Consider the following 25,442-nt stretch of genomic DNA (forward strand, 5'->3'; position numbering starts at 1 on the left):
GCTCCTGTCCCTCCCTCACTCCTTCCCACTCTGCTCTCCCTTCGTTTTATTTATGCCCATAAATCATAGTGAGAAGGAGACATTTTTAATCAAAAGAGAAGGAAATATGGCTCCATAAATCCTGCCACCAGAACCATAACAATGCTCAGGTTGTGTGCTTGGCTATATTTGTCTTCACGTTTGCATACACTTGTGTTCAGGAACCTGCATATGTGCGTGTACGAAGGCTGGATTATACTAATGTGCGGAATGTCATCTGATCTCTGTCATGTGTCGCTATAGCAAATCGATCAAGTCATAGTATTTGTTGAAGTACCACTATAAAACCAGATGATAGTGCCATGCGTATTCATGTGAGTAAAATACAAGAAGTAAGTGTATTTACATAGGGAACAACTATTTATTTCTATTGTTTAGGTGAACCTCTTTTAACTGAAATGTGTTTTTTTTTTTTGTTGTTTTTTTGTTTGCCATCATTTCTAACAGGCATGGATGAATGGGATCGTCAATGAAATTCTGAAACAGATATTAAATGAAAATAAATATTTATCCGACATCCTCACTGCCAAAGCAACCAATGCAATAGATTGATCGACTGTCAACTGCTTTATTTATAGAATTTATGTAAAATCTCAGTGTGTGTTTGGAAGCAAACGGAGCTCTCCACGAAGCCTCAATGATTTAAACTGTTGAAACTGGAAGTTAATATATAAATCGATATATGAGACATTTTGATTGACAGAACAAGCTCAATCATGTTGTATAATCAGAGTATGCAGCTGAAGAGTTTTTTGTGAATATTGGAAATGTAGCATGAGTCAAATCCAATAGAATAGAATAGAAATACTTTGTTGATTCCAGAGGGAAATTGTTGATTACTGATGGATGTTAGAGAGACGTCCGGGTCCTTTATCAAATTCAAACTTTGATTGGGAATTTCCAAATTTAAGTTTCTTCAACAATTTAGTAGTTTCTCCAGTGGTTGTTTGGATCTCATTTTCAAAGTCACATGAGGACTCACTTCTACACTCAGGCTCTGCTGTTGTGATCTGGGCGCTGAAAGGCACCATTTCTTGTTTGATAGAGGAGAGCTACTGTCCCGTATTCCCTTGATTATTCCTCCTTGGGCCCGTCATTTTATTATGCTTAAGTTCATACTTTTCCCACTGACGGGGAAAAAGATAAAAGATTTTCCTTCATTTTTCAAAATATGGCAATTTCTTGACTTTACCTGAGTGAAGTGACAGCATCTTGCAGCTTGTGTTTGTATCTGGGTTTTCAGACGGGTAGACTGATTTATTTGTCATCTTCTTTACTGGCATTTCACCTCCTCCTCACATTCCTCCTCCTCCTCCTTTCTTCCTTCCTTTCGGCCTTTTACAGTTCTCAACAGTGGCATTCTTGGCAAACCGCTCCTCGTAGTAATTGGCCAGAACTCACAGTGATGGGTTGAGGGTGTTCAATTATTTATATTCCTTTGAAACTGCCAATTGGAAAAAAATGAAGCCCCTTAGTGAAGCCGTTATTTCCTTGTTCTCGTTCCTTATGTCTTCGCCCCTCTGTTTCTCGCCCCTTGTTTCTCTCCGCAGCTCTTTGTCTTCCCTTCTGCTTCACTCTCTCCTTATCTTTTTCCAGTCAAATTATGTTTGAGCCAACACTGTCAAGTTAATTCTGTCATATTCAATTTCATGTGCACCCTCCTGCTGCATGCTGGGCCCTCATGTTTAACTTTTCTTTTTTTTTTTCTATCTCTTTCCCTCTGACGAAAACAAGTTAATTTTTAATTGAGTTACAGGCATGAATCTCTGCCTCAAATAGCCTGACGATGCCGAGTAAAGGTAGAATTCTATGAGCTGTGCATTTTAAAATGACAGAGGGAAACTTTACAATTTTGTGGCCTGAGAAGACTTTTTTTTTTTTTTTTGTTCCTAACAAGTGTTTAGTTTTACAATTACAATTAATGTAACACCATTCCCTTGTCAGAGTTAAAAAAATAAATAAATAAAAATATGTTATTGAGAGTCCAAGAAATTTCTCATGAAGATGTCATAAAGCAGACGGTCTTCTCTCCACGTCCTTGTGAGGGCGCTCACAGTCATTGCACTCTTAAGGTAGGATCGGCTGGACGGTTTGATTCAGCTTTCGTATAGTCACTGCTCAGAATTATCAGCATAGAAAACACACTTGTGTTTTCAAGTAAAAACATGTTTGTTTTAGTTTGTTTTTTTTAGAAAAGTTTAGCTGTTTTGAAAACAACGTCCTTTCATGACATGAACGCCGGGCGACAAGTGGGTGCTGTTTTTATGTCAGGAAAATACATCCCTTTTCACGTAGTGTGGATGGGAGGATGGATGTACAGTTGAATCCACAGAGATCCCAGTAAAAAGAAAATAAATGCAAAACATCCGAGTGCAGCTCCATGCATATATGTACCTGCTAATGAGGAAAATAAAAAATGAACAGCGAACACAGCTGCCACTTCCTCTCCAACATGTACGAGGATTTTTTTTCTGTAGGAAACATCAAAAACACAAACAGTCAAGTCTGTTTTATTAAAAAAAAAAAAAAAAACCTCAATAAGGATTCTTTATTGTATCGGAATGTAAAGCACAAATTCAGTCGGCACAGTGAAAAGCCGTCTTTTTTTGCGAGATGCTCCTCTGATGACTCCGATATCACATTTTTTTATTTATTTTTTTTGCCATCCTATTTCTTCCTTGGAATGTTTTCACTGTCATACTTCAGTGGTTTGAGAGATGTGAAGCTAGTGTCTTATAGGACAATACAAAAAGAAGTGTGTGAAAGTTGCTATCGCTGAAGTTATTGCTTCCAGGAAAAATGAGTCCACCATATTACTGAGGCAGCTTTTAAAACCGGACTTTCTTTCGGGCTTTGATGAGCCAGTTTAGATCTTCAAAGGTTTTTTTGGATTTCCCTCAAAAGGAGAGTTGTGATGTCTTTGTGATCCAATATTATCGAAAACCCCTTTTTCTCCGAAGGCACGGGTCAAGATTTTTTTGCTTTTCTATTTCCTGACTCAGATTTAAATATACAGGAAGTGTTTTTTTTCAGTGAAGTGATAGAAGCTTGTTTTGTTTTTTTTCTCCTCTAGTTTCTTTATTCTCTTGTCCTTTGTTTCAATCCGGCCTATATCACCTTTGGCAATTTGAGATATCCTCTCATTTAATGAGCCAACAAGTGTCAATTGCCTCGAGTGAGTCTCTAAATGACACAAAATTGTTCTCATTTCACCTCTTCGGTGAGCGCACTGTGGCCATTTCAAAATCAGACACACACTTAAGCTTAATTTCCGTCCTCTCTCTGAGGAATCGAGCCTATTTGTTTCCAATGGGCTGAAGGATATTTAGTATCTTCAGCTTTTTTCTCTAGCCTTTAACAATGGTTTCAGTGGGACCAATTTGTGCACATTATGAGTGTGACACTCTTTTTAGAAATGCAACATTGCTGTGACAGCAGTGTGGTAGGGCAAAGTTTTTTTTTTCACCTCTGGGTAGCAACACTTGAGAACTTATTTTATACTTGTTTCTCACATCCTGCTACAAGTCCCTCATGGACTGTTAAGTTTCTACCCTATAAGATTCTTTGGAGTGCAGTCAACATAGATAGCGCACAACGTGATGCAATTCCAAAGGTTTTGCATGCAAACCCGATATTTCTTATCCACGTCTTGCCTTTTGATCAGTCGTCATTAATAGACTATAGCTTTGCCCTCTTAGCATGGTCCAGAAAGTAAGTTCTTTGTCCCAATTTTTACTTGAATAACACATTGTTAGAACGCAGAGTCTTCAAAATGACCGACTTAACCAAATGGGAAATCTGTTCATCGCCAGACTGCAGTAAGTTATTTCTAAGGGCAACGCCAATAATAAGTTGGAATGTCTGTATGGACATGTTTTGGTTTGAACTGGCCATTGAGAGGCCAAATTTCAATTAGCCTTTCTAATGCATATTTTAATTAGAAATGTCACTGTTTCATTAACTCCTGAGGTTGCAGACTCACTGTATGGTCAAGGTAAGGGTTACTTAGAAATAGAGGCTGGTCCATTTTTGAATAAAAGCTCACAGATATTAGCGGGCTGTTAGTTTTATTTGTTATCCTAACAGACAGAGCTGCTGTCAGACAATAACACCTCACCAATATAATCATACCAATTGTTTCTTCCATTAGAAGCACTGTAGATGTTAAATGTACCACTTGTGAGCTTCATCTCGTGAAGAAGATGTGACGGTACTCCCCTAATTCTCAGATTTTAGTTTTAACAGTTTCAGCAGTGCTGCCTGATGTAATGGTGCATTCAAGTCCCTCCGCGACTGAAGTTCTGTGATGTTGTGAAATCGTGGGGCAGAATTTAAAAGAAGGAAAAAAAAAAAAAAAAAGACCCTCTCACTTTAGCTTGCTCTCCCTGGTTCAAAGATTTAAGGACATGGAATTCAGTTTATAACATGGGGACACCAATTATGGCACTCAAGTGTAATGTTTTTTTTAAAGTTTTATAAGTTTTATGACCACGATAAGGACCTGTGCTTCCGGCTCCTACATAACATTTTACCTACGCTGTTCTTGTAAATGAATAGAACTGATTTTGGGGTAAAGAGTTTGTGTAAGAAATTTTTTTCCTCAGTGGTTCAGTGCGGTTTTCTTTCTTGAAATATCGTGATTAATCGGAACAGTTAAACTCCCTTTTCCTGAGAAAGTGATCACAGTGAAATTTAATCCCGACCTCTAAGACAATCGGAATGGACAGTGTAATTATTGCGTTGAGAAAAATGCATCTATCATAATTTTCAACGTTTTGACTGGCGAAACACAGATGTCACCCAAATTGTCGGTCTTGACTTTCTTGATGTACAAAAGAAGAATCCACTCTGAAATAAACATCAAGACAACTTTTTCTCTCTTTCTGCTTCCCTTTTCTGTCTTTCTTTCGTGCCTTGCTTCAAGACTTTGCCGTGGTTTACTGGTTTTTTGTTGGCAGACAAGACAAAGCAAGAAGGGTTTAGAGTAAAGGCTTGGTTTCCATAGTGACGTTGCTTGGCTAGACAGCCTGTGAGAATTGGTCTTGATTGATAGGGCTTGGTTGTTTGGGATTTGTGTGTGTGTGTGTGTGTGTGTGTGTGTGTGTGTGTGTGTGTGTGTGTGTGTGTGTGTGTGTGTGTGTGTGTGTGTGTGTGTGTGTGTGTGTGTGTGTGTGTGTGTGTGTGTGTGTGTGTGTGTGTGTGTGTGTGCTCACATGAATACACATTTGGCTAAATCCGCCTATCTGTTTATCTGTTTGTTCTACTGTCATTAAGTGTATGTTGCTGTGTGTGCGTGCATGTGTACACGTGCATGTGTGCATGTGTGTGTCTTTCATGATGCGATAATGAAAGCTCGGGTTCTATGGGGGCTGCAGGACTGATTGACAAGCAGCTGCAGCAGTTTGGCCGCCTGCTGAGCCAAAAAACGGCTTTGGGCATTCACTGAAAAACTGCAAACTCATTTTTTTTTTTTTTTTTTTACTCTTTGAATCACAACAGAAATTGGCCCAAATTATATTTCAACATGAAATTGAGTAGGAATACAAGTGCATTGATTTTGCTGACTTGATCCATTCCTTTCAGTCGTTGCTTTTGGGTTGTTTTTTTTAACCAAAAAAAAATCTGTGTCACATGTTTGCTGTTTGGATAATGTGAAAATTAAGTTTAATCTGAGTTTAGTGCCACGAAATCTTTAAATGAGTAACACACTGTTGTTCATATGACTCCAGCCTACTCTGTAAACGCACCAAAATAGTCTCATGATTATACCTGCTCGCGGCCAATGGCAGTACAGTGTCTCTTCAAATAAAGTGGCATAGAGATGGATTGAAATAGACTGTATAGCTTATGCTAGTTTAACTAAGAACAACTGGTTGAAAAACATGCGTTTATGTAATGGCAGTGCATCCTAACTCTGATTTTCTTAAGATCCCATATGGTTGCACATGATTGAACACCTTGGATGGTACTACATGTTTCTGGTGGATGTAGTATCGGCTATGAAAGATAACTATTCGTAGCCAGATAGGTGACAAGTGCCCTCCACCAATTCTCTGCCCTTTTCAGCAAATGGCTGTGCATCATTTTTTTCTCCCACTTTGCTAATTCAGTAGATAATGGCTCCTATTTATGACCCGAGAAGCTTTTGTTCCATCAATTACGGGATGAGTCATAAAGCCAGTCCCCTCTCTTCTTTTGCCCAAACAATACACCCCGCTCCCACCCCACAACCCCCACCGCCACCAAACAACAGCGCTAAAGTACTGTAAATGGAGCCGCCTCATATTCACATTGTCACCTCCCACTCTCCGCCACTTTATAATCACAGGACTGGTGTATTCTGTGTTATCAGGCCCAACAGAGGTACTGGCCACTAGCAGGTGGTGGCTGCATTAGCGAAACCTGTTTCTGTGTGCACCGTGTGAGTTTTTTTTATAAAAATATTTTTCCCTTCTTCTTCTTCTTCTCCTCCTCACTCCAGCCAGTCTTGTTTGCGTGGATCTGTTCTATTCTCGGGGCCCTGTGAAGATAGCCGAGCACCCGTTGCTGGTTATTTTAGCTCAGGCCATGTCCCCCTGCCAGGCAGATAAAGACAGGTCTCGTGTGCTTATCTAGGCATTGCTGTACCACAGTCTGTCTGAGGGAAGCTTAGGGAATAGAGGGAGACTTTGGTGGAGGGGACAAATGGCCACTGCAGGTGCAATGTCCTTTCAATGTCATCGCTGGTAACATAATGCACGCCAGTCAGCTGAGACGTTTGACAATGCACCTGCCAGCCGTGACACCGGATCATTATTGTTTTGTTTTTTTTCTTTTTCAAAAAAGGGCACAAATAAAAACTAAAAACACTCGAGTCCACACAAAAATAGATGGCTTTGTAATTATTTTAAAGACTACATTGTTAAGCACTTCACTCTTTTCTACGCTCCGATGTGGTGGTGTAGGGTTGAGCAAGGATTCCCCCCCCACCCCCCAAAAAATTTAATAAAAGCTTTTAGTCAGCAGTAAGTAGCAGCAGAAGCCCAGTGGCACACAGCTGAGGAAAATTTAAAGAAAAGAAAAAGAAAAAAAAAAGGTTGATTATGCTCCTCAGGGTTCATACAATCTCGCACGCCGTACCTGTTGTAATTACACCGTAATAGGCATTCATGGGCCCACAGCCAGCTGCAGGCAGTATCTGGTGGCATGTGCATAAATGCAGCAAAAGACAGATGAAGACGTTTACACATACGCACATCATAAAATGAAAAGTAAAACAATGTGCACACACACACACACACACACACACACACACACACACACACACACACACACACACACACACACACACACACACACACACACACACACACACACACACACATACGCATGGACGCAAAATACAATCACAAAATTTTGCTCCACCAGTTATTGCATTTTTATGTCGCCTTGTCCCACTCAGCATCTTGCTGACTGCTCTGACACTGTCTGCTGCTTTGAAATGATCTGACCACCTCAATGACACCGTCATGCAATCTTCCTTTATTTGAAATAAATAATTGTTGATAACTTCAAAAAAGCATTGACCCAACTAATTTAACAGTTTGAAAGAAGAAAAGAAGAGAGGAAAAAAAATACACTTTGAATAATGAAATTCTACCCGTGACACATAAATGTCACAAATGTAATCAGTGTCATACAAAGTGAAAATAAATAGTCTTGGACTGACTTGTTACTGTAAATTTCAGCAGTCAAATTACCAAGGCTTTTGAGGGTTTATTATATTTTGTTGAAACCGAACCAGCTGTGGAACTGTTTGAATTCCTCACTGAGCCAGCTGTTAACTTCAGCAAAACATTTATCTGACAGCTGACAGCAACATGAAAGATGTGTAGGAGTGTAAGTAATATAAACATTAATCTGTATGACTGTTAGATCTACAGAATGTGCCGTGGAAGAAGAAATATGCTTTCTCATTTAGATTGCTTCAGTCTTGGTGACATCAAAGTCTAACCTATTTGAACATGTAATGAAAATAAACTAGATTCAAACTTGTATTTCCAAATCAGTGTAATAATTAAGTCCACATTAGTTTCATCTCAGTTCGTCGGAAAAAGGTGAAGCTCATTCTCGATAGGCTGCACTTTGAATCAGTAATTCATGCCTTCATCACATCTCGGCTGGATTACTGTAACGTTTTGTAAATGACCCGCTCCTGCTTCCCTGCACTAGCTGCCGATGCACTTCAACTTCGGTTTAAGATTCCTTAAAGTCCTCTTTAAATCTTTAAAGTGGTCTCGCTCCACCACATCTCTCTGAGAAGAGACATGCGTACTGCTGCAGTGTCTCGGGTCAGCTGATGAGGTGCTCCAGGAGGGAGATCGTTCCTGTCGCTCCTCTCAAATTAGGGAACGGCTAATCTTTTGCTTTTATTGTTTTATTGTTCTTCGTTGTTTTGTGTTCTGCCTCTTTTTATAAAGACATTTATAGGCTCGGTTTGATCTGAGATTGTTTTTAAAGGGCTTTATAAACTTGGCTGATTGAGATGTCAACTTTTACTTTACAATCCCGTGTAGCTATTCATGATTATATAAATGATTCTAAATAACTAGGCAATCGAGTACATTACGGATAGTTAACAGCAATCTGTGGCCTTTATACGTGTCCCAGCTATACGTAAGAGTCCTCTGCCACACAGTCGACTTAACAAACCAAAGCCAGGTGTTTTCTTACGTGCGTTCTTCAAATAATACGTATTGATCTGTTGCAGAAAACTTCACATAATTTAATCACAAAGCAAGAGGGGATTAGTAAAAGATATGAGTTTTTTTGTTTTTTTTAATGAACCATTCAGCAGTTCCTTTCTTTGGTTCTCTCTTCACTTAATTTCCTCTCATCTTCGGACCTCCAGTCACCTTCTCTACCGTCCTCTCCCAGCAGTGTTTTTGCTCCTCCACCTTCTGCTGCTGTCAATCTCGACTTTCCCATTCGACATCCCAACCATTTTTCCCTGCCAGCTCCAAAGCCACTGTACTTTTTTTTTATTTGTAATTTTTTATAAACCTCCCTGATGTAATATTGAAAACTATATACAGTCTGCTATGAGAAGAGAAAACGACATCCGTCAGAAGTCAGATTCAGAGTGGCATCCATTCAGTCGCATGTGTTGTACATCTCTCTCGTCCCATAAATGAGGAACACGAGTCACTTGGAGGCTGGGTGGAAATGTCAAATGGGCCGGAGGAAAACTAATCAAAGAATAGTGGCCTTCAGCAGAACCTCGGCCACAGGCCTGATCTGTGTAAATCCCCTTTCTGTCTCAACAGAGGGCACATTGTAAGACGAGGTCAAATGCAGAGGAGCTGTGTTGTGTAAAGCGGCGTTGTAGAGTTTCAGAATGGAAATTAAAAGCGTAAACTATAAGAAGGGATCTTTGTATCGACCAGAGTGATAAAGTAGGTGTTTTCTTCTTGAGAAAAGCTATATGGTGCTTGTATTATACTACAACCTTCATCTTTTTCAGGACAGATACTCGTGCATGACCAATATGCACAGAAGGGTAATTCAGTGATCACTTTCATTTGTTCTTTCTTTTTCTATTCGATCTAATTCTGTTGTCTTAGACCTCTTAAAGTTTTGCTTTTACCACAAAAAAAAAATAAAATGTTTGGTTAACAAAATAATAATACCGCATTAAATATCAATTTGTGTTATGAATACACTACTCGTAAAATAGAGCAGTTTGCAGTAGTAGTTGCAGGGTAAACACATTACAAGTAACCTCGCCAATTAGTGCTACAACATAGTGTATTATTTGGAAAACAGCCTTTCTTCCAGAGTAATAAAACATTACATTTGTATTTGGTGCAATTTTTGTTTTGTATTTTAATTAAAAAAAAAAAAAAAAGATAAAAGAATCTTCACCAGCCAGTGTGTTGAGAGGTTATATGAGATTGATACTCACAGTAAAAGGTATGGGAACGCACAGCAGACCAATAATTCTGTAGTTGAAAACATTTTTTGGAAACATTTATCCACTGGTGGTATAATGAGCTCCAATGCTTACTTTCAACGTAATTTCTCACGCTAAGTCAAGTTAAGTCAATGTCAAGGGTTCTTTCTATTGCCTCTTGTGAGCATGAAGTAAAGTTTTTGGGTTTGCGCTGATGTGTTTTCTAACTCCTAATCCCTTAGCATGACTCCGACTTAGTTCGTATGACTGAAGAAATTAGAATGGAGTAAACAGTAATCAGTGACCTGTTTAGTCAATTTTAGTGTATTTTTGAAAGGTTTGTTATTTGAAGGCGATAAGAAAAACTGAGCGTGTCTTTCCTCTGCTTTCCCGAGGCGTTTTACTCACCCTTCTTCTTTGTCCTTTCCATGTCCGTACACTTTTTTTTTTTCTTTTTTTTTCCTTTGCCTCTTTCTCTCACCCTCTATTTCTCCTTACCCAATAATGAATGCAGGAACTCTCCTTCATATGTGTTTAGCAGTGCCTGGAGACTGGTGTCGGCCCATGGTCCCTTAATTATTAATTTGACGTTATGCGCTGGCCGTTTGATCATCCCCACATATCTGTATGATTCAGATTTAACGAGTTCCCCAGGAGACTCTGTTTTCTCTCTCTTTCTCCATTTCTGTCAGGCTTGTTGTGTTAAACCTTCTGCAACCCGGACATGAGAGAAAAAATTCTACTTTCAGAAGCGTCAGAATTGCAAACTTTTGATCCACAGCTTGACTGAGAGTCCTCACCTTTTTGAGGGCGTACGTTTTCCCTGTGTGTGTGGTCCATTGTGAGCATTAAACTGCTGCTTATGGCTTTGCCGGTGTTACAACTCCCAAGTAGGAAAAAAAAAGAAAAAGGGTTCTTACAAACAGTCTGAATACAATGTCGAATGACAACAAAACCTCTTTTCTTTACTGGCTCATCTTTTTAATGAGTTTTTTTTTCTGCTGGACTGGTAGTATACTAAACTGTAATCTTTTTCCCTATGGAGTGATCTTTTTAAGCTGGTAATCATCCACACCTTGGCACAACATTAACATATAAATTCACAGCACAGAGGTTGGTGTAGTTGTATGGTATAGAATGAGAATAAGACACAGAAGTCAGTGAGTGCTAAGCGTGACATTACAGTGTTTTCTGCATATCTCTGTATATATGTGCACTACAGTGAGCTCACAGAAGTATGTTCTTTGAAGAATGTGATTTAAAGAGCTAGCACAGGTGGGTTGTCTCCCTGTTTTAAATACATTTTTTCTTTCTCTTTTCTTTACCTTTCAGCACCACGTTTCACTAAAGTTCCAGTCGACCAGATTGGTGTTTCGGGGGGTGTGGTCTCCTTTGTCTGCCAGGCGACTGGGGACCCAAAACCAAGAGTTAGTTGGAACAAGAAAGGGAAGAAGGTGAACTCCCAGCGTATAGAGGTGAGTGACTGAAACGTGCTGCACATTGCGCCACTTGACAGGCGCGGGTGGGATTGAACCTAATCCCGTATCTTATTGTTGTTATTCTTTTATAGGTCTTGCACATTGCATGCGCGGCCACTAGTTGGCCTTGTGCTTTTTTGCAATGCAACAACAGTATGGTGTTAACTTTTGAGAACCTTGTAGATGTCCTTTGTTAGTCCACACAGTATCTGGTACATATAACAAATGCAACTCCACAGATCCAGATGATGGTGGAGTAAATTTACAGTTTGTTAAAGAAACACTGTTGAACTCAAGAGTGAGTGGCCAAAGCATTACTCACGAGTCGCACACTGTTACACAAAAGTTGATCATAGCATGTAATTCCCAATAGTAACAGTATAATTCACAAATTATAACGCTGAATTTTCACCTTGTTCTGTAATAATGTCTCCCTTGTATGAAGAGCAAACTCATGTTTAGTGGACACATATCACCAACATGCTCTTTGTCTGTATAAGCGAGGTGCATTCTGGGTCTGTAAGTCAGACAGTCGACGTCAAGCTAACAGTGATTAGATGAGTGAAACTGAGAAAGATTCTGACAGTGACGTAATGTAAAAATGTATGTAATGAGGCAGTGTTTTTCAGGAGTTCTTTATTAATAGTCACTTTATCCTAATAATATTCTGAATAATTGTTCGCTTGAATCTGAGCTCTATAGTTCACGCCTACAAAAGTCTAACCCCTGTGAAACATGCAAATCCACCATTATCTAAGAGCTGCCAATTATTGAAGAGCAGAGCCCACTTACTCCTTCATGCTTGTCCCTTTAGCACCCGACTGGCTCTGCTATTGTCACATTATCTAGTGATCTTTTTTTTTTTCGATCTTTGCATACAGGCTTGTCTGTGCCAGTGTGTTTATGTGTTATTCATGATGTTTGTTGTTCACTTCTCGGCAGGCATCCCAGATGGCATCTTTAAAAGTCTTGATTGATGCTCAGTGTCTCTTAATTAAAAAGTTGCTTTCGTTAACGATGACGGCAGTGACAATGCACAGTGATATACACACATACACTGCAGCGTGAAGACACCCATAAGGGAGGGCGGGGGGGCTAAAAAGCAAAAAATGACAACAACATCAACAGAGGGAGATCAGCATCTCCACTGAGGACAAAATGAAAAGAAAAGTTCTGTTTGTACCTTCTCCTCTTTTGCATGCTAAGTGGGAAACAAAGCCAAGGGCAAGAAGGAGCTCGGCAGAATGGACGCTTCTTTTCCTCCGTTTAGCATGAAATTTAAAAAAAAATACGAAGGGGTTTTGAAGTAGTTAGGATTTTTTTTTTTTCTTCTTCTTCTTCTTCTTCTTCTACCCTCCAGACAGCTGCTTTGATATCGATCATGATGCCGTGCTCTGCAGTGTTTTTAGCCTAATTAGCAGCTCAGCCCTGAGATGTGCAGCAGTGGAGCAGCGGGGCTGCTGAAGACTTGTACTTGTATCTCAAAGTCATGCTTTGCTCAGAGATCTCAGCAGTGAGTCCTCCATTGAGCTGGTGTAAGCTGCTCCGAGGGAAGACAGACGCGGAAAAAAGTGTTTGCTGTGCGACTGACAGGCTGACTATCTCCTGTGATTCTTTGTTTGAAATTAGAGCAAAAGAGATTTGCTTGGGAAATGACTATCTAGTTCATACACTTGGCAATTAGTTCAAACCAATTAATTTCTAATCTTTTACTTAGGTTATGAGGTCCATCGCATAGCTGCAGCACACATGGCTGTTCAGGTATTGTCTTTTTTTGGTTTTTTTAGGAAGATTAAACATGGCTCTATAAATGCGGCTCATGTCAAAGTGTCTCTCCAGTCAGTAACACCCACTGATATCGCATTATTTGTAATTCAAGAGTAATGGTCCTGGTTTTACTAAGATTTGAAATTAAGAGCGTTCAGTTGCATCATCATGCAAGCAAATTACACCTTTTTTTCCACTCTTGCTCGAATAATATCCGAATCTGCAACATGTGAGGTATTTAAATCAGAGTTTTGTGTGTCTTACTGCCTGCATTCGCAGTGGAAAGACTGGATCGAGACTTGAATGCCCGAAATGCTTGAAAAGATTTAAAAAACCTTACAACCTGCCAAAATACTGCAATTTCTGGAGTATAACCCGCTACTTTTTTCACACGCTTTGAACCCTACAGCTTATACAATGACGCGGCTTATAGTCAAGTGCGGCCGATATATGTACTTTTCTTTTTTCTTGTTAGATTTTGTGGTTGCGGCTTATATTCAGGTGCGCTTAATAGTCTGGAAAATACGGTATCTTCAGATAGAAATTTCACAAATAGAACTGGCAGCAGGCCAACTGTGGAAATGAAAATCAGCATTATAACAGCAGTTGTTTCCACTGAAGAATGATATGTTTTGAATACAAAAAAGTCCAAACCTTTAGGTTTTGTAAATCACCTTGTGTGTGTGATTACTTGTTCTATTAGTATATACTGCTTATTGCTGTCGTTTTACAAATCTAGGCATCCAAAGATCTCCCGCTCAACAGAGACAAGGTCTTAGTTTGATATTGCTTTATTAACAGAACTATACCCACCTAGACACATTATGGAGAAAAGAAGCATTTCCTCTGACTTGACAGAATATACCTACACCAGGCATGTGTCTCGAAAGAGGGTGCATGTTCAAATGGACACGCGGCAGCAGCAGCATTTGTTGTTCTGAAAGTGAAGACAGGATCAATCACAAACTGACATTTCATCATTGCACTCAGTTGAGCTGCCGCATTTCTTCGGCATAGCTGTCTGCAGTCCTGAACTCCGATTTTCTCAATGCAGCGAGCTGTAAGTGAATCCGAGCTATTTGAGGGAACGAGAATTGCACCTAATTATTTGACATTATGGCTGAATAACACCTATGAATAATTAAAGTCTGGATGAAATGAAAACAGGATTTTTCCAGTTTTTGTCTTGTATCCGTGAGAGAATATTTAATGTTATATCTTGATATCTGACAAAACAGGGTCCAAAAAATGCCATTTTCTGCACTCAAGACCAATATCAATTGATTGTACATCGAACAAAAATGTTTGTTTTTTACGTCTATCCCAATGCACCTGATCCTTAGACTTATCTCATATGATATACTAAACAATTAATTTGGAATTTGAACTAATAGTTAAATTATCAACAATTACCGAAATTACAAGTAAAGCCTGGAGGATTTTGGAGTTCTTGACACAGAAGAGGTCCACATTTCGTTCACAGTTCCGTGCGTAGCACAATGTTTAACTATCCACTGCCCGGTAGTTACCGGTGAACGGTCAACTCGCCCACGGACAACTCGTCCACAAAACTTCAACCCCGGACAACTCGTCCGTGTGATTCCGGACAACTCATCCACGACTATTTCTTTCAGCATTATTGCTTTGAAGGATTGGACTTCAATGTATATTTGACACATTTGGAAGGATTATTAAGTATATTTGACACAAAAACATAAGCAGTGACTGATTTTGCTATGGGCGAAGTGGGCAGCTGGTTGTTGAACAGGCGGAGAAGAAGCGTTGCGGAGCTGGTAGCTTAGGATCTGATGAGCTTCGTCCTGGTTGCTCTCAGCAGGAGCTTTGAGATTCTGCTTGCTGGGAAAATAGGCAGACAGAGTCTGAGTGCGCTGTGATCTGCCAGGTTTCCTTCCTGGGGAAAACTGGGTGCTGGCTTCTAATTCCTGATGGAAAGCTGATTCTCTTGGTAGGGAGAGGAGAGGATTTTAGGCCTTCCAGGATTTCAGGCCGCCTCCTCTGTTGGATCTGGCCTGCTCCTACTCCCTCAATGACCAGGAGAGCAAGAGAGATGTGAACTTCCATCAGAAGTTCTTCTGTGGGGGCCGTTCAGAGGAAGGGGCCATCCCTGGGGAGACTTACCAATCACGTCTGATCACAGATAGTGGAGTCCTGATACCTCACAATAGGAGAGGGAGGCATAGAGCCTGCAGGGCTGCATGGCCCCCCGCGGTGAGGTGCTATAGGCAGATTCCTGAGAGCCAGGGTCCACGTGCAGGATTTTTATATCCTGACAAAGGAAAATTGTCTGTATCCTGGTGCATTCCCAACAACTGTTATTGTTTTTGCCATGTTTTTCAAATGAAGAAATCTTTTCAAATGTGTACTTTTTTTTTTTTTTTTTTTTCATAACATTTGGCTTCCTTGTCCTCAATATTCTCAGCACATGTTGCTTTCTGAGGGTAGTCTGAGTTTGTTTCTTTTTGAGGCTCTTTCAACAAGATTCAGAACCAAACATTTTACATAGATCAGAGGATGTAATCATAAATATAACCAAGTGATGAAAACCGAAAAAACACAGATAACATGTAGATTGTTTGTTTCGTGGTGACTCTGTACTTGTATGTGTACTGTTTGACCTCAAATAGATTCCCTACTAACCTAACATGTTAAACAAAGAGTAAAGTGATACCCATGTTGTCTTTGTATTTTTCAAATTGTGTTTACTGTGGTGTACCGTTCTTAACAATGCAAGGCTGCTTCAAATTAAACATGGCATGTTATTCACACAGAATGACACACTTGTTGAACTACATTTTCCCTTACGTTTCCCTCCATAGACCATTGAGTTTGATGAGGGCGCCGGCGCTGTACTCAGAATCCAGCCTCTTCGGACACCACGAGACGAAAACATCTACGAATGCGTGGCTGAGAACATCGAGGGGGAGGTTACCGTCAATGCCAAGTTGTCCATCATTCGAGGTGAGTAACGACAAAACTGATTTCAAAGTGGACATCTTATAGCTCAGTAGCATTTTTCTATGATGCCATGTGACCTTATCGTTTTTATACTTCACCTGCACGGGAGTGCTGGTTGTACGGTTTCACAAATCAGAAAAGAAACTGAAACTGAAATTTACAGATTCTGCACCATATGGAGCAATAAATCTAACTTTGCTTGGAACGAGGGACTCTTCTTCTTAGTTGCTTCATCCCTGTGACTGTAAAGGACACAACAAATAACTGCTGGTTGAAGATATCTGTCAATATATTCTGGATATTTGATACCACTGTCCTGGAAATGATAGAAAGATAATAATTATATTTGTAAATGTTGTATCCATCACAAGCTCTAATGTTTTCGATCGTGTAATGAAATACTCTTTACCAATCATTTTGGCTTAACGGCTAGTATCCCATCTATTCTATTTATGTGGATAACACGTCTGACCTAATAGGTTCTCAAGTTTTTCAATTATGATTTTTCAGAGATTGAAGAGTCCTTGTCCCCAATGATTAACTGGTATTGAAGTAAGAGATGGAAACCAATAGGGTCTCTAAATTATATTGACTGGTCATATACAGACAGACAGAAGATAGTGCCTATCCACCTGGTTACCTTAAAAAAAAAAAAAGCACACACACACACACACACACACACACACACACACACACACACACACACACACACACACACACACACACACACACACACACACACACACACACACACACACACACACACAGTGTCTTTTCTCTTCTCTCATGTTTTCTCCTGCTGCCATCTGCCATGTTTCCAGGGCTGGATGAAGCTGAGCTATTGCTGGCTGGTTGGCAGCACACAAGCTAGGCTTCCCAGGCTGTCAGATCCACAAGCGATGGGTTGGGGAGTAGCTATGTGTGTGGTGAGGGTTTTGGACCAAAGATTGGAAGTTTGGCCTGTTCTCCTGGGTTAGTTATTGTTAGAAACAACTCCTAGCAGCAGTCGGTTGGGAACTACAGGAGTGTGAGTGCCTCAGATGTAGAGCTGATGTGACAATTCTAGTCACTGCATAGTCAAGCGAGAGAGGACAGTCTCCGCTATTTCATTTATTTTCATAAAAAATACCGTATGTCTACTTTGGTTAGGTGACAAAAAAAAAACTGTTCTAACAACATAAATGCTGGTGGGTTTTCTAATATCCAGTGTCCATGCACTGTAATTTGATTATACTTTTACGATCACAATGTTGATAAAACTTGAACAAAACCTGGTCTGCTGTCATCATCAACAGTATCAACCAATCCAATAGTTTTGGAGAAACCTGCTGTTGAGAGATGCTTCATTTGTCTTTGAGTTGCTCACGGCAGAGGTGGACAAACACTTAACTCCGGGGCAAAATGTTCAATTCACAACTACGTTCTTCCATTTTACCGCAATGAGGATAAAGTAGCGCTTATACTCCCACCTTGGAAACACCAACTTTACCTCTGAATGTTCTGGATTCGCCAACGCTGCAGGTTATCGCTGATAGTTGTGAGGCTTGTGTGTGTGTTTGCGTGTGTGCGTGTGCAAGCAACACCCGCCCAACTGAACTCTGTCTCTGATTGGCTTGCCATGAAATCCTACTTTACCATCGCAATCATCATCACTTAAGTGATTGCCCCGCCGCCTCATCAAGCGAAAAAACAAATAAATAAATAAATAAAAATTGCAGCTCTTGCAGCTGGCTGTCTGAAAGCCAAGTTGGATGACGGCATCAATGAGTTGCTTCACTTCATCCTTCATAACACACCACATTTAATTGTCGGTAACTGTGTTGTAACGATGGAAATAGTAGTTAGTTTGATTGCCTGTTACTCCCAAAAAATAACGCTGTTAGTAACGCAGCTTATTTTAACACCATTATTCCCATTACTGGGTATGAGTGAGAAATCTGTGTAAATCTGAGCGAGGAAATTCAAGTAGAGATGAATTGGAGCAAAAAAAGGGGGGGGTGACAACAAATAAACAAACAGAGAGAAGTTGGCCAAAGATAAAGGGAGACAACAGGAGGTCTTGCAAACGATTGGCAATGTAAAACAGGTGAGGAGGACAATAGCTGAACATGGGTTCTTGGAACAGGGGCAAAGGATTATGGGATATGGGACAAGGCACAAGGGACCCATTCGCAGTAAACAGAGGGGATGTGGTCTGGGATCTAGAGAGGTAGAAAATGGGTCGTTATGATGGGTGACTTGGCTGGAAAGCCGTGGCTCGCATTTGTGAGAGCGTACAGCTGCATGCACAAAGGCATCAAGACACCAACACCAAGGAGCAAAAAACAACAACACAATAGTATTTATATATTTAATTTTTGGAAAAAGAAAGCCAGAAAGAAAAGCATCAGTTATTACTGGAACTTTAACCCACTAAATACAGTCCATATGGAGGCAGTGGTCCATGAACTTGAAAACAAGTTGCATATTGGGGAACAGATATTTTAATTCACACAAAAACACACACTGACAAATTTAACTTTGAAGCTGTAAACCTCGTCTCAGTGGCCTTTTAAATTAAATTTAAAGTAAATGTGACACTGACCGAACCCACTTTTTTGCTGTCTGTACCGTGTTTGCGGTTGAGCGTGTGCTTGCGCGTGCGTGCGTGCGTGCGTGTGTGAATGCTGGTGGCGATGGCAGGGCGCATTTAGCATTGACTGTGACACCTCCTTGGCTGTTACTCCACTGCTGCAGCTGAATACCTAAGATGGGGGCCATCTGGCTCCACTAAGACTTGCACACAGTCCTCTGGGAGTCCTTGGAGAGGGACCGACAAGCGTATGAAGCACACTCTTGAGATGTGACACAACTTGCAGTTTGCTGTTTTGGTTTTTTGTTTAGTTTTTGTTTTTGTTTTTTTTCCCCTTAGTTTAAGGATTTGGCTTTTTCTTTTTTCTTTTGGGTTTTTTTTGGGGGGGGGGGGGGGGGGGGGTTCTCAGGGAGGTGTTTCAGAGTGTCAAAAGGAAGGCAAAGTTGCCACTGGGATACTGTCAGCTCATGCTGTTGTGAGAAGATCACGGGGAGTTATCCTGCTTTGTATGCTTGTCTTTTCAGTTGACTGTATTCTTTAGCCCTGTGATTACTGTTGCAAATGGATTCCCCCCCCCGAGGCATCCTGAAGAGTTAAAGAAAAAAAATGTCTGATTGATGAAATCTGGTCTGATGTCCAAAATGTTTGTGAAGAATTTAATATGATGTGTCTGTTCGTGTGCTTGGAATACTATGAACAGATCATCACAAGGCAGAGCAGCTTAACCATTACAACTAAGTACAACCCAATTCTATTCGTAACCCTAAAGCATTATGGGTAAGAAGAAGAAGGAAGGTCAGAAGTGGAGCGTCTACCTGTGGGTTTCACACGGGCACACGCCTCACACTGACTCACCAATCACTTCCCCACTTCCATCCACATTTTTACCTTTTCTTACCAATTTCACCTGGTAAACTTGCTCTCATCACTTTCCTATGTGACCCCCCTTTTGAAAGATTCCTCCAAGATTCAAAACAGATTGATCAGTCGCAAAAAATGTTATGATTTATTTTTTTTTATTTTTTCTGTCAGAGTCAACACAGTATCAGCTACAACCCTGGCCAGATTTCGCTCCCAGCTTTCAGTTTTTAGTTGTTGGCAAAGCAGATACATACCATTTCCATTTGTATCAAGCATTGTCAAACAATGTTAGTTGTCAGTGTCTGTTGTTTAGCATGTTGTTTGCACACATGGTGTTTTGTTGTCTCGCTACACATTAATAGAGATCTGTGCAAACTAGCATTCAGCAATTTGCAAAGAATTTCCCAAACAGATGTGTCCACTTCAGCTGCCAAGGATTGTTGATAGCAGGTGTGTCTGTCAGCGTGCACATGGGGTGACTGCTTCACCGCTGCCTATTAGCGACTTTATCTAAGCTGCATAATACACCTTGAAGTCTTTGCTCAGCAATAAGCTGCAAAGAAAAGGCTTACACCACTTGAAACCTTACTCCTCTGCAATCGAAACGTCCGCGTATTCACACAATAAATGCCTAAACTGTATCTTTTCCTTTAGTGTGACCTGGCTACTGTATGTTGAAGTCCAGTACTCTTACTCACTGTTGCAAGTGCCCTCTCTCCCTCTCTCCCTCTCTCCCTCTCTCCCTCTCTCCCTCTCTCTCTGATCGCTCACAAGCCGTGTACTCGTCTCTGTTCATCTTGCAAAGTTATTCTGGCAAAAAAATGCCTTGATGTTGATTAAGAGGACTAAAACAGTAACTGAAACCATTTTATCCAGATTAATTCTTAAGACTGCAACCCATCAAATTAGGAAAGTAATGAAAGATGTACTCTAAGTCTCATCTACATTGAAAAACTAAAGGAGAAAAAAAACCCGCAATACCCTTTGTACTTGATTTTATCACCCAGCGCTTGCACAAACAGCATTCCCGGTTTTATTTACTCGTTGTAAATAGATTATGAACCACGCCTATTTGCCACTGCTCAATGCCGGTCAGGTTCAGAGGCGCACATGCTCACACCCAGAGAGGAATGGGGCGTAGTCGGTCTCCTGTTTGATCAGGCTGGTTCCAAATTGAGCGCCGTCAAAAAGCAGCGGGTGAATTTTAATGCGATACTTAATCCTGATGCATACACTGTCAGTGCTCCAATCAAGCCCAGTGGCTTCTGGAGATCTTCTTTTATGTGAGAGTGCTTCAGACACTGTGAAACTGATGTGAGGTGCCGACAGAAGAGCAGTGATTGGAGTGGGCAGCAATAAGAGGAATGGACAACTGGCGTGAACGTTGCGAGACAAGAGACCAACCACCCTCTTGTGAGTGGGTGACTCCAGAGCAGACTCTGAAGTCCTCAAGTAACTCATTTTACTTTTGCTTTCTGGGCTTCAAGGAACCTTCTCGAACTCTCTCATGTAATGTCTCTACTATTTCGCGGTATGTCCTGCACACTTCTCACCCCTCTGTCTCTACCTGTCCTTTTCCCAGTATTTCAGTTTAGACTTTCTTTTTAAACGCACAGAAAAAAACAAAACCAAAAAAAGCACAAATTGACCCACACTAACACAGGCTTAGCTGGAGGATATATCCTAAATTCTAAAGTGGGGCAGGGATCACTGTATAAAGGATAGTAGCTTTCCGTAAGACTTTCGTTGACAAGGTATGTTGAAATAGAGATAAAAACAATTACGATACTGAAAGAAATGCTGGCCATGCTGAACGTGTGGATTGAAATGGCGCTTCTATGTCTGTGGCAAATAGAATGAAGCGTTGAAACGTAGAGTCAGACTGAAGCAAGTAGCAGACACACCCGTAGATTATAGTTTTAAGCTGTTCTTCAGTGTTTGTGCTGTGCGTATGTTTGCAATCAAACCTAAAAAGATTTGAAAGGTTTTGCTGATGGTTTGATATGTATGACGCAATCTGATTTCAAAATTGTTTTCATTTTTACAAGCCTCATCCCCAGCTACAGAGGGGAACAGACAGTCTCTGAATAGAGAGATGATGAGCGAGAAAAAAGAAAAAATTTATTTTCCTCCTTGCTATTCATTTCATCAGTATTCCCTGTATGTATCTAACAAGCAACAACACAAACACATATTTAGGTTTGCAAAATATTCCCTCCTGCTTTATTTTATGGCCCCATGGGTGGTAGTATTGTCCTGAAACATTTATATATTTTTTTTTTTTTTTAACCTTTCCTATAAATTTATAGTTTATAATAGGAAGGAAAACAGAGAACTCTTCTTTCCTAAAACTTTATTTATTTATTTTTCCTGCAGATGGTTGTTATTTGTGGTTTCACATGAACTTTTTTCTTTCTTTTTGGGAGTGATTTGCTCGTGGTCAGTTTTCTTCTCTGAGCGTTCTCTTTGTAGTGCAAATATACCGCAGTAGTGGTGTTGAATGCTTATTTTATTGTGTTTATTTTCAAGGAGGTGAGTCCAGGGCGTCGGTGCAGGCACAATGAAAAAATTATAAAACTACATGGTGAAACAAGTGCGGGTGCGTGAGAGAAAGGAAGAGAGCTTGTGTTCTTGAAGTGTGCACGAGTAGGCACGGTCAACAGTCGGTGTGTGTGTCGCCGTGTGTTTGCATTATGTTTAAAATCGCTTTGTGTGTGTGTGTGTGTGTGTGTGTGTGTGTGTGTGTGTGTGTGTGTGTGTGTGTGTGTGTGTGTGTGTGTGTGTGTGTGTGTGTGTGGTGGAGGGAGATTAAGACAAAGAAAGCGAAAGAGGGAGAAAGAGAGCCAGCAGGCAGGCAGTGGCTGCCCAGTAATGAGACAGTGAAGAATAAGCTTGGCAGAATCAGCAACAGATCTGTCTGTTCTTCCTCTTCCTTTTCGCCTGCCTCTGAATTGACCTTTGCCCTTTTTTTCTTTTTTTTTTGCGAGTCTCCAATACCTATAGAACGAGTGAGAATGATAAAAGAGAAAAATATAGTGAAGCGTAACAAGACAACTTGTAGAAAAACAAAGTGTGAGAAAAAGGAAAACAACACTGTGTTTGATACGAGGGGATATTATCAAACATGTCAAACTATTATGGCACCTGTAAGTTTCGTGGCTAAAAGTTTCATGTGTTCGATGAGCTAATGAGGTTGGTTGTGTGTATGTGTGTGTGTGTGTGTGTGTGGGTGTGGGTGTGGGTGTGGGTGTGGGTGTGGGTGTGGGTGTATGCACGTGCGTGTGTGCCGGGGCAGGACAATTAAGAACATTTAGTCCTTTCATGGTATAACCGCTCGCCGAAAGAAAAATGAAAGTGTTAACGACACACTCACGTGCTAATGCGTGAAACTGAGTTCAAAGAAACAAGTAATGGGCTTAGACGCCGACATACCTCGTATGCCAAAAAAAATAAAAAATGAGGCACTCTCTCTGTTGTTGCCAAGTGCTTTATATCTAGCTTGTCCCTGACAAGCAAGTCAAATTTTCCTTCCCAAGCATCATTCACTGCCTCCACCCGTGAATAATACATTTTGTGCTGTTCAGATCTATATCAGCGAAGGCAATCTGCTCCTAGTCCTTTTTCTTTCTGGCACGGGGTTTCTACCACCACAAAGTTAGATGGTGAAACATTGTGCCGTTTTATGGGCACAATTTAGATAATTATTTTTGCATTTTTGAAGGTGGAGCGAATATGCAGCAAATCCGTTGTTTTGTTTTGAGCTGAGGTTTATGAGTCGCTGCATCTTGCTCTGCCAGCTTCCTTCAGCTGTTTTTGGTGTAGAGTCGAGAGCAGGCTCGGTACGAGCAAAAGAAAAGAAAAAAATCAATAGGTGGACGTTGACCACGCGGTTGGCCTTCATACCACCTCATATCTTATTGGAAGCTTAATAAGTTTTCTGTTGTTTCCTCAGTAATATTGTCTGTGCTGTGACTCCAGGGTTTTCTCTCTTTGAAGATATTGTCCTTCCTACCCTTCAACCCTCACACTGTCCTGCGTTATATTTCCAATTTGGCATTTTTATTCCTACAAAATCGCAGCTGTCCTAAGCCTATTTTCACTGGTGTTTCGGGGCTGTTTCACCTTTATTACACTTTGTCGTCCGTTTGAAAGGCATGGACACGGAACAACACTAGGATTTGTTCTGCCTCTGTTCTGCCTTTGGAGATCGTGTCAGAGGCCAAACAGAGAACGGATGTTGTCTTTGTGAACATATAAGATTGTACGGCCCGAAGTCCACTCACATACTAATGAGGTATATGTTGGACCTTGGTCACAGCTTTGTTGCCCAAAGATGGTGGCTTTTGGGGAAAAAAAAAAAAAAAAAAAAGGCAGACTGGGTGGTCTTACCAAAGTTGTAGGACTCTCCAAAAACCAATCAATAGATGAGCAATTACTGTTGCTGCTCCTTCACATCACTGTTGTTTGAATCTCGGTGTAAAAGAAGCTTTTGTCATCTATTTTCCTCCCATTGTGAATTGGTGAAATGTGTCCTTTAGAGGTGATTCGGTCAAATGAGTGACACCAAATGTTTTGATCTCCTGGACTTTTTTACAATTATCAGTTCAAGTTGCAAGGAAGGCAGAGCTTGTGCAAAAAGAGGGAGAGGCAAAACAACAATAATTCTTGAGAGGGACAAACGGAAAGTGTCCATTTGCTTTCCAAGCAAGTAGACCTGGCCCGGCCATCCTAGACATCAGGGCACAGCCAATATAGGACACCAGTATAGAGTAAAAAAGAAATAGACAAAGACACATAAGGGCAGAGAGGTTACTGTGCATCTGTTTGGTTTAGTATCAGGTGGAAACTACGCATACAGAAATGTTTTGTCAAGAGGGGAGACCGAAGAGAAGAATCACTTTTAAACAAATGTGTAACTGTCTGCCTCCAAGTTATAACTTCATATTTTCTTTATGGTTCTCTTGGACTGAGCTTTTTAATTTGCTTTTAAAGAAACCATCAAAGTCAGTGTGTTGAATAACTCACAGGTGTAAAGTGAAGCCGTTTTCATCAAATTGTCTTGTTCCTATATTGGATAACACCCATTTAGAGTATTCATACATTCAAACATGCAAATGAATGTACACTTGGATGACCATTGTATGTTGATGGGTGATATATTAGAAATGAAAGTGATTTTTTTTCTCGCTTCATTTATTGCAGTTTGAAATTCCAATAACATTTTTATATCACTGCAATGTTAAAAAAAATAATTATCCAAGCTATCCCAGGACAGGAGTCGCTGGCCCACATTTTAGTTTGGAATGAGACTTAAGGAAAAGGAGGGAGCTCCTGTAGAGCTATACGAATGAACACTTTTGAAATGACCCGGCTCATGCATAAAGACGAGGGAGGGGATACGGCCTGGACCACCAGCTTCATGCATTATACATCAGCCACCAGCCCAGGTGACTGAAGTCATACAACACAGAGGTCGCACTGCAGGGCCCGCATGACTGGCAGAGTTGATAAGACCTAAAGTCCTGCAAGCCTCACAAGAGCACGAGCTATTTCTCCCGTGGTAAAAGTTGGCTGGACAGCTTAGCAGCAGAATTGTTAGTATTTTCTCAATCATAATAAGTCTTGAGTAGAGAAAAATGGCGACGCTCCTCAATATGTAGCACACGCAAGGTAGGCCCAAAAATACATAACAAAGACAAACATTCAGATCTTGTTTGGTGTGCAAGTTTGTCATAAGGATATCACATTCCTTTGTGTGATGCACTTAATGCAGTGACACAAAAGACAGCAGGGGTATGAAAGAAATGGCTTTCAGACA

The 25,442-nt window shown here is 40.6% G+C and overlaps 1 protein-coding gene across 1 annotated transcript in view; it reads left to right on the forward strand.

Moving 5' to 3' along the window:
• Nucleotides 1-25,442, forward strand: part of ptprsa (protein tyrosine phosphatase receptor type Sa) — a 170,884-nt gene that overhangs the window by 42,245 nt on the left and 103,197 nt on the right. Inside the window, exons 3-4 of the mRNA XM_080474263.1 lie at nucleotides 11,303-11,445; nucleotides 16,053-16,194. Coding sequence (XP_080330389.1) covers nucleotides 11,303-11,445; nucleotides 16,053-16,194 — 285 coding nt within the window. The remainder of the gene's footprint in view (nucleotides 1-11,302; nucleotides 11,446-16,052; nucleotides 16,195-25,442) is intronic.

This window comes from Lipophrys pholis (assembly GCF_963383615.2).
Source record: "Lipophrys pholis genome assembly, chromosome: 10".
NCBI classification, from domain to species: domain Eukaryota; kingdom Metazoa; phylum Chordata; class Actinopteri; order Blenniiformes; family Blenniidae; genus Lipophrys; species Lipophrys pholis.